Source organism: Phasianus colchicus, chromosome 13 (assembly GCF_987193195.1).
Source record: "Phasianus colchicus chromosome 13, bPhaCol1.hap1.1, whole genome shotgun sequence".
NCBI lineage: Eukaryota > Metazoa > Chordata > Aves > Galliformes > Phasianidae > Phasianus > Phasianus colchicus.
Window position 1 is genome coordinate 16,997,065 of NC_143448.1, and position 14,431 is coordinate 17,011,495.

At 40.3% G+C, this 14,431-nt stretch overlaps 1 protein-coding gene and 1 long non-coding RNA gene across 3 annotated transcripts in view; one reads left to right on the forward strand and one right to left on the reverse strand.

The window, feature by feature from the left end:
* Window positions 1–375: 375 nt before the first annotated feature.
* On the reverse strand, window positions 376–3,345 carry HSBP1 (heat shock factor binding protein 1). Its single transcript, XM_031615130.2, has 4 exons — window positions 3,208–3,345; window positions 2,679–2,745; window positions 2,368–2,490; window positions 376–1,778 (listed from the first exon to the last, which is right to left on the reverse strand). The coding sequence occupies exons 1-3, from the start codon at window positions 3,250–3,252 to the stop codon at window positions 2,369–2,371; spliced, it is 234 nt and encodes a 77-aa protein (XP_031470990.1). The 5' UTR covers window positions 3,253–3,345; the 3' UTR covers window positions 376–1,778; window position 2,368.
* A 14-nt stretch (window positions 3,346–3,359) lies between these two features.
* The window catches only part of LOC116243735 (uncharacterized), a 92,356-nt gene continuing 81,284 nt past the window's right edge, over window positions 3,360–14,431 (forward strand). Inside the window, exons 1-2 of one of the 2 annotated variants that reach the window (XR_016470669.1) lie at window positions 3,360–3,796; window positions 6,604–6,767. This is a non-coding gene — a long non-coding RNA (uncharacterized LOC116243735). The remainder of the gene's footprint in view (window positions 3,797–6,603; window positions 6,768–14,431) is intronic. The other variant, XR_004170043.2, reaches the window with a different exon arrangement.

Sequence of the window (14,431 nt, forward strand, 5' to 3'; positions counted from 1 at the left end):
CAATACGTTACCATGATGAAAGCAGACAATTTGTCTTTGAAGAAAGTGGTTATATGGACTTAAATATAGAGATAATTACGTAAAAAATGCAAGCCATGGTTTCAAATGACAACCCTACACAGAGCTTGGCTTAAATGAATATATAGAATAATTTTCTTCTTATGTACTGTGGTTTCACCTGGCATAATTTCCTATGCATTTGTAACTATGTAGTAAAAGGCTGATTTAGTAAGGCATGAATTGTGCTCAGCCATTTATTATGCAGAATATACCTCTATGCTAGTCTATATTCTACAGTGATTGTGCTCAAGTCTTTCTATAAGTAAATTACAATCTCTTGTGTTAGATTTTGCTTTAATATACATAACCTGGCTATTTGGTAACACATCATAATTTATTAGATTTTTCATGACATTACAAATAGCCTAAGGCTGGTATTACAAGATATATTGATACAGCTCCTACGTTCACAAAATTGCCCTATGAGTTTTTATTACAATTTCCTCTCAGTTTGGAAAAATGACCTGTCATATTGCCTTCATAATACACAGGTACTAATTTAGTGGCATTCAGAGAGCAGCCTTAAGTGGTCCACACGTAACTGCTGACTGCCACCAGTGCTTTCTTATATTTCAAGCTGCAGTAGGACTGTAATGATTGTCAGTAATATGCGACATTGGTCATTTTTCTTCACAACAGTGACACAGTACAGACTTTTCTAAGAATGCTTTTCATTGCCAAAATACCGTAATGTCAGGCCCATAAATGTGGATGTGATTATGAAACCAAACACCTTCCTAAACCACGTGCTTTGGAGACTCCCAGCTGTCTGTTACTCAGAGTAGCCAGGCTCTACAATTCTAACTGGATTCTCTCCTTCTTTGTTATTCAATATATTGTTGCTTTGTTTAGCAAACTTTGTTTTATACAACAGATGAGTGATTTAAACTGAAAGATCACATACAGAAGTTCCCACAATCCCATCCCAACTCTGTGAAGTATCAATATTTTAATCATTATTGTTCCAAGATGCTCCTAAGTGACACATGGTCAGTTTCAAATTATAGTTTTACAGTGTTAAAAAAAACAATGCCATGGTGAGATTTTTTTTGCAATAGAGAATTTTTTGTCTCTCTAACAGATCAGAATGGCAGTGGTAGCTTTGCTGTGTACAGATGTCTCTACTGTTAAACACATATTTGTTTTACATTCTAGGAACACATAGGTAAGGTAGTATCAACATGAGATGATTTTGATATTCAATGTCTTATGTTTCCAACATCACCTTACTTACAGTTATGAGGAGAAAACAATACAGTCATCTGCTAGTCGAGAGAATGATGCTTAGACCTAAGATTAATGCCAGATTTCAGACTTGTGCTTCATTCCACAAAGTTACAGAGGACAACTTAAGATCTCCGCTGGACAGCAGTCACTATCTGTTTAGCTGTCAAAAATGAGATGTCTAGAAAAAGTATATGAGGGAAAAAAGTGACCTCACAAAAAAATACACCCGGTAATTGAGATCCGTAAGATCTGTGTTTTAATAACAACTAATTGATCCTCGTAACAAGAATTCGAGAGGTGAAATTACAGTACACAAATTGAAATATAAACTAACCTATCCCTAGCTATACAATATACGTTAAGAATGCAAGCTCTGTAACAATATAAAAATGCTTTTACACACAGTAGTTGCAAAAAGCTGTTCTGTGAATTCCAAGGGCTTGTAGAAAAAAAACAAAGTCTTCCAGCATTCATCTTAAGTTATTGGCAACCTGTGGGGGGAAAAAAAATAACATGAATATGACTGAGAAGATTTAAGAAAAAAACATTGATCAGAAGTTTTCATTTGTGAGTTTCAAGCTAAGGAAATTGGCACTGGCAGGCAAGGAAGCCCATAATAACTTGTATTTTTTGTCCAAGCACACAAAATATAGATGGAAGAATGCCTGTTTCAAACAGGCTGCATAGTACTTTAGGTGTGAACTCTGAATTTCAGACATAAGAGGCTGAGACTCTTATTTAACCCCCTTAAAAAATGTTATCTACCATTGCATTCATTTTCCCATTGCTTTCCATGGATTATACAAATTAAGTTCTGTATGAACCAAAACAAAAATTTCCTGTTCATATATTGTAACACACAGCCCCTACTTATGCTGGAATATTTTTAGCAATCTTGCATTGCCCTCATCTTGTAAGAAAGCTTCATGCAGGTGCTTGTATTATAACATACAGCAGTGCTCTACAGGAATTTCAGCCTATCTCACAAATCAAAGCAAAAATTCTTTTTTTTTTTTTTGGTCTTTCAAAGCCAGTAATTTCAAGCAACCTGAGCATTTGTTGCAAGGCAAACTGTCTCACCTTAACTCTTGTTAGTAGTAGCAGGGGCTTTGTTCTCTCCTTCCAGTTCTTCTACTCCTGCTTGTGTCATCAGGTCTGCTATGTTTTTCTCCAGGTCATCTATGCGGCAGCTCATGTCATCGAGTTCTCTGGTTAAGGGCTATGACTGCAACAGATGAGTGCTCAGGTTCTTGGTTGTGTTTGGTTGCAATTATGGCACTGCTCAAACTTTTATGGTTGCTTTAAATGTAGCTTACAAATCCCACAAATATACATAAAACTGATTCAGCATTCAAGGTGTACAGCAGCCATCTGGCTTTAGAAAAGGATATTTCGTCCAATTATTTGGTCAGACATGGTTTGAAATTTGTCCTGCATTTGCTGAAGCAACGTCTGCACCTAATAGAAAAGTAAGAAAATTAAAAAGCCTGTTTTGCTTTCATTACAGAGGTCATCACAGTATTTGCTTTCTCTTACCGACCCATTTCTTGCAGTGTTCCACCCCGCAAAGCACGAGCCCCACAGCACGATTCCCCATCGCCTTATATTTACGTGTGCACACAGACACACGAGAACGGAAACTCAGAGCAGTTTTAAAACGCAGACAAACCCGGGTCAGACGGCAGCAGCTTCCCGCTAAGCAGGCAAAGCCTCTTCCCTGCCCCCACAACCCCGCTCTGCCCCACGGGGAAACCAACGGCGAGCTGCGCCGAGGGCAGAACTCTATGAGTGATATCTAATGGGATCCAGGCAGAAGGGCCCAGAGGCAGAACCAGAGCCCACGGACGGGGCGAGGCTCAGGGGCTCCTCCAGCGCCTGCCCTGAGGGACGCCGCGCTCCGCTCGAGCCGCCCGCGCTCACCACGGCCGTGAGGTCCTGCACGGTTTTGGGGTCTGTTTCCGCCATGGCCTCGGCAGCGGCTCGCCGCACCCCGCGCTCCACAGCAACGGTACTTCCGGGCCGCGCCTCGAGACTTCCGGCCTAGAGCTCTCGCGAGAGGAGGAGTTCCCGCGGCATTCTGGGAAGTGCGGTCCGCGTCAGGGGCGTTCAGGGCGGGAACAGCCGGTGCGTCACGCGGGCGGCAGGTCGCTTCTGTTCCACAGAGTCATTCAGGTTGGAAAAGCAGGATCAGGAAGGCCAGCTGTCCATTTAAGACTACAAGTGCACCGCTAAGCCATGGCTTAGAAGAAACATGCCCTAATATCCGACCTGAGCCTCCCCCGGTGCAGACCGCAGGAACGTGGTCCTTGAGGGACCGCAGAGCTTCGTGCACTGGATTCTCACTGTGGGGATGGATGCAGGAGCAGCGTTGCCAGAGTGCAAACTTATGGGCTTTTCGACCAAAGCCACGCATCTGTAGTTGTCCTCTGTGAAGGGAATTGATGTTTACGTGGCTTCCTTGTTTACGTACTGCGAAAAGGTCTAAACAAACTGAAGTAAAAGACTGAAGGTGCGTTTGTAGATGAAGAACGTTTGCCATTAGCAGGGGATAATTCCCAGATGTCTCATTGCTGGTGAAAGCAGTGAACGCTGACACGTTCAGCTTTATCCCGTAACTGCTAAGGAATGAGATGCGGAGCATTTGCGTTATTAATGTGCCTTTTGAAACACTGCAGTAGTAATAAAAAATAGAGTGTAGTGCTACTTGGGGGAAATGTTGTCTGTTTAAATGTAAATTAGCTTCTAGTTCTGAGAAAGGCTGAGAAATTAACTCCCGTTTGTTTGTTTGATGTGTTTACAAAAGGTTGTTTCTATGACCATTCTTTGAGTGACATGAGCTGTTACTTTGGAAAGGCTGTCATATCTAGTCTGTAAATGCACACTGTAGAGGAGGTATCTCAGCTCCCAAGTGCTGATGTGAGTCACACAGCAGGCAGTGCTGCAGGCTCAGGCTGAGCTGTCCTTCAGCTGCTGCAGACCACCAAGGGATGTGGGACAGCACTGTCTGCTGGGGCCATACCTTTCCCTGCACCGTTTGAGCACGTCTCTTCCAGAAGCAGAAGCATGGGTCAGCTTCAACTCCAGCTTTTTTTTCTTGTGGATGGTTTTGTGGCAGCTTGCCTGTGAGAATGAGACCTTCCTGAGTTGGTTTCCACACCTTGTAACTGTGGTTGTACTGGTAGTGGTCGTGGCAAGTTCAGATGGGTGCTTTGTAGATTCAGCTGGTGCCTTTTCTAACTCAGAAATTTCAATGGCATGCTCCAGGTTTGGAGAGTTCCAAGGTGGTTTCAACATGTCACTTGCCTGGTTATGCAAGGAGCCTGGTCAAATTGATAAAGGGATTGCTCGTGCCACTGATGTGTTTTAAATTATTGAGCAACTGTGCATTTATCCTCACACAAGTTTTGGAACTGTTTTTCATGGCAGGATAAAACATTTTCATTATTCATTTCTTAGCACGACAGAGTCAGACAATGACTAACTTCAATATGACAGGGTTTTTTTTTGTTTGTTTTTGTCTTCTTTTTGAGATGAAATGCAGAGAAAAAGCAAAGCAGGGAGGACTTGTAGGGTTAATGATTCCCTCACAGTAATGGTCAGAGATTACTGAAATGGTAGGAGGTGAGAAGGCTGGATACTCTTGCAAGTTTTTTTTTACTGGTAAAGTCTTAATTTAAATTGTACAGGAGGACTAGCAGAATTAGTAAAGAGCCTGTTGTGTTCCTTAAAGTCAAGGGAAGTGTACAAAGATTGATTTAAGAACCGTTAATGAAACTCATTTTAAATGCAGGGATATATAATTGCAATGCAGAGTGCTTGGCCCATACAGCAATTAGGTATTGTCAGGCTGTGTACAGCAGCAGCACACTTTCAGTTTTCCCAAGAAATCAAAATGAACTTTGCTTTGGTGGAAACATGACAGATTTCTGGCACTGGCATCTTTAGATTTGTTCCTGTTTACTTTGGTGATGCAGAGTTAATGCTTAATATAATTATAATCCAGCAACCACTCGGAAAAAAAAAAAAATCAAACTGTTAATTTAACAGTTTATTTTTTATGCTAGTTAATGTAAAAATCACCTAAGTGGTTAATTGTACAGAATTAAATTTGTGTTTGCTGTTATACCTCCTTTCCTATAATCACAGCACAGGGATTAGGTGGCAGCTAATGAAAGGGTAAATAAATCCCAAAGGCAGTTTTTGCAAAGACAGTTGTTTTTGCAACAATACTTGAATTGCTTTGACCATCAGCTCTTATTTGGGCTCCTGGATGATGTCAGGTAATTGTGGTAGTATTGTTTGTACAATGGATGTGCACTCAGACTGTTGAAACCATTCTTACTCCTTCATGTGAGTGTGCTGAGTTTATGGATCTTAAGGTACTCAGCACATAAAATCAAAAATATGGTTTTTGTACTCCAGTTGTAGACTTACGATGACATCTTCAGAATGAAATTTTAATATCTCATTGCAGCCTGAGTTGCTCGCAGCATAAATTCTGGAGAAATTAGAAAAATATAACAAATGGAATTCATTTATTACTTCCAGAGGAACAGCACTCTTTAGAGGCTGTCAACTATACACGAGGTCAGAACGTATTAAACAACAAATTTTTCTTCGAAAAGAACTGTGAAGGGAAAGCTAAATGTTCAATATCATGACTTGTGAATATTTAACTAGTTAAAGCACAGTGTGTGGAAACTGCAGAAGGAACAGAAGAGTGACTTGGGGCAAAACAGAAACAATTTAATGTGCTTATTTTCAGATTGTTCTTATAGAATCATAGAATGGCCTGGGTTGAAAAGGAGCACAATGCTCATCCAGTTCCAACCCCTGCTATGTGCAGGGTCGCCAACCAGCAGACCAGGCTGCCTAGAGCCACATCCAGCCTGGCCTTGAATGCCTGCAGGGATGGGGCATCCACAACCTCCTTGGGCAGCCTGTTCCAGTGCCTCACCACCCTCTGGGTGAAAAACTTCCTCCTAATATCTAACCTAAACCTTCCCTGTGTCAGTTTAAAACCATTCCCCCTTCTCCTATCACTATCCACCCTCATAAACAGCTGTTCCCCCTCCTGTTTATACGCTCCCTTCAAGTATTGGAAGGCCACAATGAGGTCTCCCCAGAGCCTCCCCTTCTCCAAGTAAACAAGCCCAGTTTCCGCAACCTTTCTTCATAGACCAATTCTTCAGCAACTAAAATTAATATCTTTAGCCTGAGTAGTTCTTACCCAAAGTTCACTTCTGCTAAGAAATTAAATTATTTTTGCTGTAGTTATTCTGCTCTGGTAATTTACCCCATGTCTTGCCTTTTCAGTCTCTGATGAGCTGGATGTTACCTACCAGCAGAACTGATCAAGGAGCGCTTGCCTGCATCTCCAGATTTTCTGGGTCACGTGTGGGAAGAGAAAGAACAGCCAGGATTCATTAAGAGCAGACAGATTTCATTGCAGAAGGTCAGACCAGAGGAAAATGAGCAAAGTAAGATATGGAGATAGGAAGTATTATTATCAAATTTCATATGTTACTCTTTCACTGTCATTGCTCCTCATTTCTATGCTTCATTTAAAGCAAAGTGTGACAATGTGTGGCAATATCTGTTACTTAATAATAACTGCTTTGTATTTCATAATAATGTTAATACAGTCCTTAGTGGCATCTCTGGGGCCAGGACAAGAGGAGCTGTGCTCAGCAAACACTCTATAAAAGAACAAGGAAGAGATTGTAAGATTATACTTTATTCTCTTTAGTGGTACTAATAGTTCTGTAAGGAAAAGGACATGTATATATATGAAAACAGACATTATGCTGGTAGAAGAGTCAACTAAATGGTACTTTTACTGTCAGTATGTGAGTTTTAAAAGAAGCTACTAAGATATGTTTTACCTTCCCACTGTCATCTGTTATCTCAGTGTTTGGAGAAGGCAGTCAAAGAGTCAAAGATAATTCACACATGCAAAAGAAGAACATGTGGGTGCCCCATCCATGGAGATGCTCAAGGCCAGGCTGGATGGGGACTTGGGCAGCCTGATCTGGTGCCTGGTTTAGTGTATGGCAACCTTGAGAAAATTTAAAGAGAACTTCTGTGTTGGAAGGCAACGTGGGAGAAAGGGGAAGGCCGTATTCTGCTGACATGGAGTTGCAGTCCTGGGATTCTTCTGGGAGGTTCTATAGATAACTGTCTCTATATACCCCTCTCCTTCACTGCCAACTTCAGGTTCAGTCATGCCTTTAATAACAAATACCAGCTGATTTTTCTGATGCTCAGTACCTTAAAAGCAAAATGTTAATGTATAGATACTGAATCTTTCATCATGGCTACCTGGAGCATGGACCATGCACAAAACTGAAATGTGGTGTTCTCACATACATTGACATTTATGACCTACAGTGTCTGGAGACCTTCATTTTTTTAAGCTCAAAGTCCATTTTCACCTTCAATTATAAGTGTTCCAGAGGGCTTCTCATTAAGGTTCCTGAATAAAGCAAGCGTGCCATAGATACAAGGAACAATTTTGTTCTGCTAATTAACTGTAAGTGATTGGATTTTTCAGTCAAGTAATTAGTAGGAGTGTTGGCTGTAAGTTTCTGTGACGAAAGTCGATTTGCAGCACAGAAACACAGGAGTTCTTAATGGAGGTTCAGTTTCTTTGAGAAGCAGTGCCAGTGAAAAATGTTTCACTTTGTTGGGCCTGGCTGTAGTGTCAGTGGTAGCTCTTGGTGGTTTTCCCTTTAGCACATGTCACTCTCCCTTTTAAGTCACTGAAGTGTTGCTTTCAGAGGTTCTTGAGTGGCTGCTGGCATCCTAAACCTAGGGGGTGCAAGGTTCCAGAAACTTGTGTCCAGGAGGAATCCTCCTTTGCTTTGAATCCTGGCCTTCCCTGGTGAATCAGAGCAGAGACAGATGAGGCTGTTTTATAGATATATTGACTGCATAGAAAGGAGTTTGCTTTTAGTCAGTTAGAGACGTGCTTATGCTTCAAGAGACATTTCAGTGCTTTATCCACAATCTGAGCACTCAGGAGTGGATGTCTAACTAATGTCTGATTCACTTCCATGGACATTTGTTGTTTTTGAAGATGCAGCCAAACTGTTTTGGACTTGACTTTGAGTATGCAGCCCTACCATTCACACTCCCAAGTTAAGTAGTTAGTAACTGCTAAATAAGCTATGTAGTTTTGATGTAGTTTTTCTGAGCTAGAAGAAGTGGAATTGCACTTGTGCAGCAAGGTAGCTTACTTGTTGTTATAATCTCAATTTAAAACTCCTAGAAAAACTGGATACTCTTGGCAGCCTTTACAGTCAAAGCTTAATCAATCAAGCCAGGGGATTACTTGAAGGATAACAGGAGTGTAGTACAATTAAGTTGTTTTGAGCTTCATATCGTTTAAAAATAAGCCCACATCTTTACGATTTTATCCTATTAATTAACCTTGTCTATTTCCGTGACAAAAGAGAATGTAAACTGAGGGTCTGATCCTACAAATGGCTGCTGAGGCTTGGATTTTGCAAAGCATATGCCAGCAGTGACTAACTACACAATAAGATATGTACCTGAGATATCATTATTGTCATTAATTCTAGTATATGAACACAGGTGCTTGAGAGTGTTTTCTGACAGAAATTGTTACTGTTATTCTCGTGTCTTCTAACTACATTCATTACATTTGTCATTCTATTAGTAGAACTTTTCTGCTCTAGTGATTTCACATTTTTGTCTGAATTACAACTGTTGTCATGTTTTAATATACCTCCATGTATAGCTTGTTTGCTAAAGTCCTCATTTCTTTCTACAAAGATCATGCAGTAATTTATTTCCTTGTTTTAGTTTTTTATTCACAATAATGAAATGCTCTTCTATTTTATTTCCTGCTTCTCCTGGGTGAGCAGTTTTGTTCAGATGTTTTCTACCTTTTGAATGTTAACTTTCCACCCAGAACTGCAGAAAAGATGTGAAAGTATTCAGTTTGGACTCTTTTATGAGAAGTTCAAAGTGAATACTTTTAAAAGATACATTTAGAAGTAATACACATTACCACAAAGAATGTTATTAAGTGTTAAAATTCCTTTATGGGCCTATCAATTCCTCAGAGCTAAACATTAATCATGAGCAAGTGCCTGGCACTGAGATTGTTGTTCCTTAAATTATTTCTGATACTGTTTTATGTTCAGTATTAACTTTGTTGTTTGGTGGGGGCATAAAATGCTGTGCTTAAAGTTGTCTGACATCCATTGTAAAGAGCTATAAACACTGCTGTGTCCTCTTTGGCTTTGCTGTTTGGTCCTGGTGTGAGGTCATGTACAAACGTCAAGGGCACCTCAGCTCAAATACACTTACCTTGCAGATAAGGTTATTCTGAAGTGTGAAAGGAATCTCTCTTACATGTTCATGCTGGTGTTTACATGCCAGGTGTGGATGAGCAGATTATTCAGAGTGATGATGATGACAGAAAGAAAAAAAGAAGCTGAAATTTTAAACTCTGAATGGAGGTGGATTTCTGTGAACATTTCTTAGAGAATTCATTGCTGTTCCAATTACAGAGAACAAACAAATCTGGATGTGTTTAATTATCTTAAATACTTCATGTGTGGAGAATAGGTAACTCTTTTCAGTGTCTGCTCTGACAAGATATTTGTGCCCTCTGTTGTATTGAAAGAAGTTTGGCATGGAAGATGCAAATTAACAGCTAGGTAGCATAGACTGCCAAGTTTTGCTCATCAAAATTTGGAAAGTTTCCTTCCAGTTCTAACTACAAAGCCACGAGAAAGGCATCATTTGCAAATGGACAAAGGTGGCACTTGGAAAACAAATGGAAGCCAGCAGGGGAGCCAGAGCAGGAATGAGGCCAATTAAATAGCTCTGCAGCTACTCTGAATAATGGGGCAATTCGAAAGGCTTTGCAGAATATGTAAATCTGCAACATCGCACATCTTGGAGCAGTGATAGGCCATTCCTACTCTGAATGAATCTAGCAATAAATTCCTTTTGATTCCAAGGTGTTCAGAATCAGGTCAGTGCTGAGTTGTTGTGCAAAACAAACCCGCTTAGGAATGAATAAAACCAGCATTTGTTTGCTCAGTGTAACGACATGAAAGAGAAGGTTTTCTAACTGCAGCATCTAGGCAAACTGTGGTCTATGTTTTCTTTCCCAGATTATTCATTAAAGTTCATTTCCTGCCCAAACTGTGCATCAATATAGGCTGTTCTTCAGATGTTAGGAATGTTGAAAGCAGTGCCTCCAGTCCTGCAGTGTTTGCTGTAATTGTCCATGTGCTGGAAGAAGAGTTTTAGTGTGGGCAGCAAAAAAGGACTCATCCATGTTTGTCATTCTTTCCCTAATTTCCTAATTTGGGGCCATGCTGTTAGTAATTCAGCGCAGTGCATAAGCAGTAAATACTATTCTGTGCCTTGGTGCTGTACAGCTGGTAGCCCACATTTTGTACAGAACTGTTTTACAGCCTGTTTGCTTGGCATACAGCATCCTACTAAATTATTCACTTGATGCTGTGGCCAAGAGCCTGGATGTTTGTGACATGTCAAATGAAATTCAGTCACTACCTCTGATGTAAACAAACTCTCCAGATTTGTCTCTGTCAGGAACGGAGTTTTGATAATGTGATCATTTTCTCCCCAGCTGTCCTTTGCACTCCAAAGGGAGCAGTGATTAAGTGAAGGCACAATCCTCATCACATGGTGCTGGGGCACTCGTTAGACCAATTTAGATCAGGTTGGTTTGGGAATGAGTGGGGCACTGTCTGTGTATCAGCATCAGGAAAGGAACCCACAGCAAAACTCACTGATGTGAAAGTGGTCTCTCCAGTAACTGTAAGTAGGATTTAGGCCTCGTATGGATCTATTTCAACAGATAGTGGGTCAGAAAGACACTGTATGTTTGTGGACATGAGCAACACTTTTTTAGTAAAATCTGCCTTGTCCGGGGGCAGTCCCATAGGTTTTGGGATCTGACTTGGATCTTGGATTCTTCAGGGTGCTGGCATGAGGCACCAACCACATCACTTGTCTCAGTGTGGCTGACATTTGTCATTTCAGCTTTAGAGTCAGGGGTGGAGCATAAAATACAGCTGTATTCCTATTGCTCTGCCACAGTAAGGAAAGGTTGTGTGTTTAAGAAAATACACAGTATTCAAGCCATGAAACTGTGTTTTCCTCAAGTTGTAAATGTGGTATGGAAGCCACATACATATCACAGAAAAACAGCTCAAAGGAGAAACTGGTACTTCTTCAAGGACATCAAAATGGTCAATATCAGGTGCTTGAAAGAGAAAAAAATCTTCTTTAATTGTGGGAAGACAAAGAATGGCAAAGAATATTCTTTCACAAGTTGTGTTATCCAGTCAAAAAAGAAAGATAAAACCATAAAATATGTGTAGATCTCTGTGGATCAGACCTCGGATTATTCTAAGAAGTAATTTTGCAGAAGGTCCTTGGTGCCTGGGTTCTCCTGCCATCCTTTGGTCTGAGAATCTCATCTTGGTTTCTCAAGGTCCAACCCAGTTCTGTGAGGTTAAAAAGTTTAACTCAATCTCACAATTTGCATTCACCTAAATTTTCTCTTTCTGATGCATCCTTAAACAGTGTCTCATTTTGGCACAGTGTCTGTAGAGTATCTCTTTTTGGGCCCCTTCTCTTTATCTGCAGAATTTGTCACTCTTTTCCCCAGCCTGAATGTAGCACTTTATGAATTAGGCCAGGTGATGCAGGTGGGTTTGGGGGGAAGATTGCAGCTGCTAGATCCAGTGGCTTGAAGGAAGCTCCTTTGGGAGCCAGAGCTGGGCTGAAAGCACGCACCTCTTGTTGCCATGCAACAGTCAGACAGAACCCCGGGTACCAGACACAGCTCATTCATCACTTGATGATTTTACAATCTCCTTTACAAGTGTGGCTACCAGAATTGAACACAGTCTTTCAGTCTCTGCTTCAGCTGTGCTGTAAAATAATGTTATTACTCCTTCTTATTAGTCCCACACACATACATCTAAAGATCCCATTAGGTCTCTATGCTTTTTCCCCATCAGTTTGTGTCAGTTTCAGATTATGACAGTGCTGTTCTGTCTTTATTCATTGTAGTGCAACAAGATCTCATGATGTGAACTTAACAGCAGATGTTTCCTAACATTGGACTTATGCCTCTGCTAGGGTAAACAGGACTCTGAGAAATGAATGCAGTGAAAGCAATTAACATCTGGCTATGAAGCAGAATGTCCACTGATCCAAATTGCTTCTGTTTTTCTTTCAAGTCAGCATTTCCTATGGGAAGCTGCGTTCTTCGTGCTGCATTCTGTGTGTTGCTGTATCCGTGATTGAGTGTTAGGAGAATGTCACAGGACTGTTTCCTTGCCAGATGTGAAGACTAGGTTTGAATGTCTCCTTGATGCCTTTTTCTCTGTCTGTAGGTAAGATAAGTGGCTAATATTGGAGAGAACTACTTCTTTATGTTGTTATCGATTGTATAAAGATGTTGAGAGCATGTGATAAATGAGGATTATGCTTGTTGGCTTGTGAGAGAACATACCTGTTCCTGGGTCTCAACACACTGCATTGAAAGTACGTGATTATTGGTTCCAGTCTACGGCTGAAGCAATTCCTAGATACATTTCCTTTGATGTTTAATACAAAGTGCTTATTTATACAATTAGATGGATAAGAATATGCAGTATAAACTGTAAGAGTGTACATTCTGATTTCATGTTTGTCCAGCTCTTTGCAAAAACACAAAGCCTGTGCCGAGCAGGAAGTTACTGAGAGGCTTACGTGGTCATATCCCATCAGGGTGCAACAACCAGAAAGTTTAAGAAATGAAATTAAACTTCAACAATACCATAGTTGCATGACACTAAAATTCAACTCTTATAATTCTGGTTACGTTATCCTAGAAACTCATTTTTATGATATTTTAAGCTATAAAGGAAATTCATTAGAGGCATAAGGAACACAATGAGATCATCTTTCATTTCCCTGCTCTGAAGCTACATGGGATGAAAAACTTCAAGCAATTTATTGTGTCAAGAACTGTATGTGCATGCACGGCTGTCAAGGAAAGAGATAAGATTATATAGTGTAAGGTTCCTACTTTGATATATCAAAACATATAATTTGGGCAGGATCAGTAATGCATAGTCATATAAAGAAAGGGAAACTGGGAGAGGGAGACACATTTTGAAAGTAAATTAAAACTGGAAAATGATCCTAGAAACAATGTGATATATACTGGAGAATCAGTACTGTTGGTGTGCTTTCATTATTCAGCTCGTCATGATCTAAGCTCCACCTAAATCTAGTGGTTATTTTCCTTCACTTTCCATGCTTAAGAGTGCTGAAATTAAACTAGTACAGAGTTAATGATGCATGCTGATTGTTTTAGCTGTGGTTTCTTTTCAGATCTGTATCAGTAGTGTCTGGGGAACATAAACACTAGTAGACTGAGAGCACCTGTAATTACTGTTGTGAGTTCTAAATTGACCTTACCAGAATAAAATGGAGCAAGAGTTTTGTTGTTAATTAATTTTCACAGATGTTTTCTTAATTTGTACGTATGTATCTATCATGGAAGTAAGAAGATAAAGAAAAGGTAGGCACAGAAAAGATGCACTCAGAGAATAAATGGTGTATTACATACTGTTACCAATTTGGGAATTGCATTTTCACTTGTACTAAATCTGAAGAGTACCAAAACTATTAGGTGCCATTGTCTTAAGAAGAATGGTTAAAATGGTCTAAATATGTTAAAAAATACCATAAGTAAAGGACAGAATCTAAACAGTAAGTGTCAGCAGTTCATGCTTCTGACCTGCTATTCAGTGTCTGTTCTGCTTTGGGTTATGTATGTATGGACTGCAGTTATGCAGGAGAAGTTGCAAGGTGCTTCTGTTTGTAGAAATCAAATGTCTGACAATGTCCTGAGTAGGATGGGAAACCAGATATTCAGAGGTTCTTTAGGATCTTTCTTTTTAACAGAATTTTCTTATAGGAATAATCACAATATTCACAATGTTCAGTGACAGACCTGGGCAGAGCTGGGGCCAGAAGCTGCCCAGGTGGATGCTGAAGCTGCTTTATGCTTGCAGCAGTGCCCCACTTTTGGCAGAGATTTCTTGTGCTTTGTCAAACTGTCTGCAACAATTAA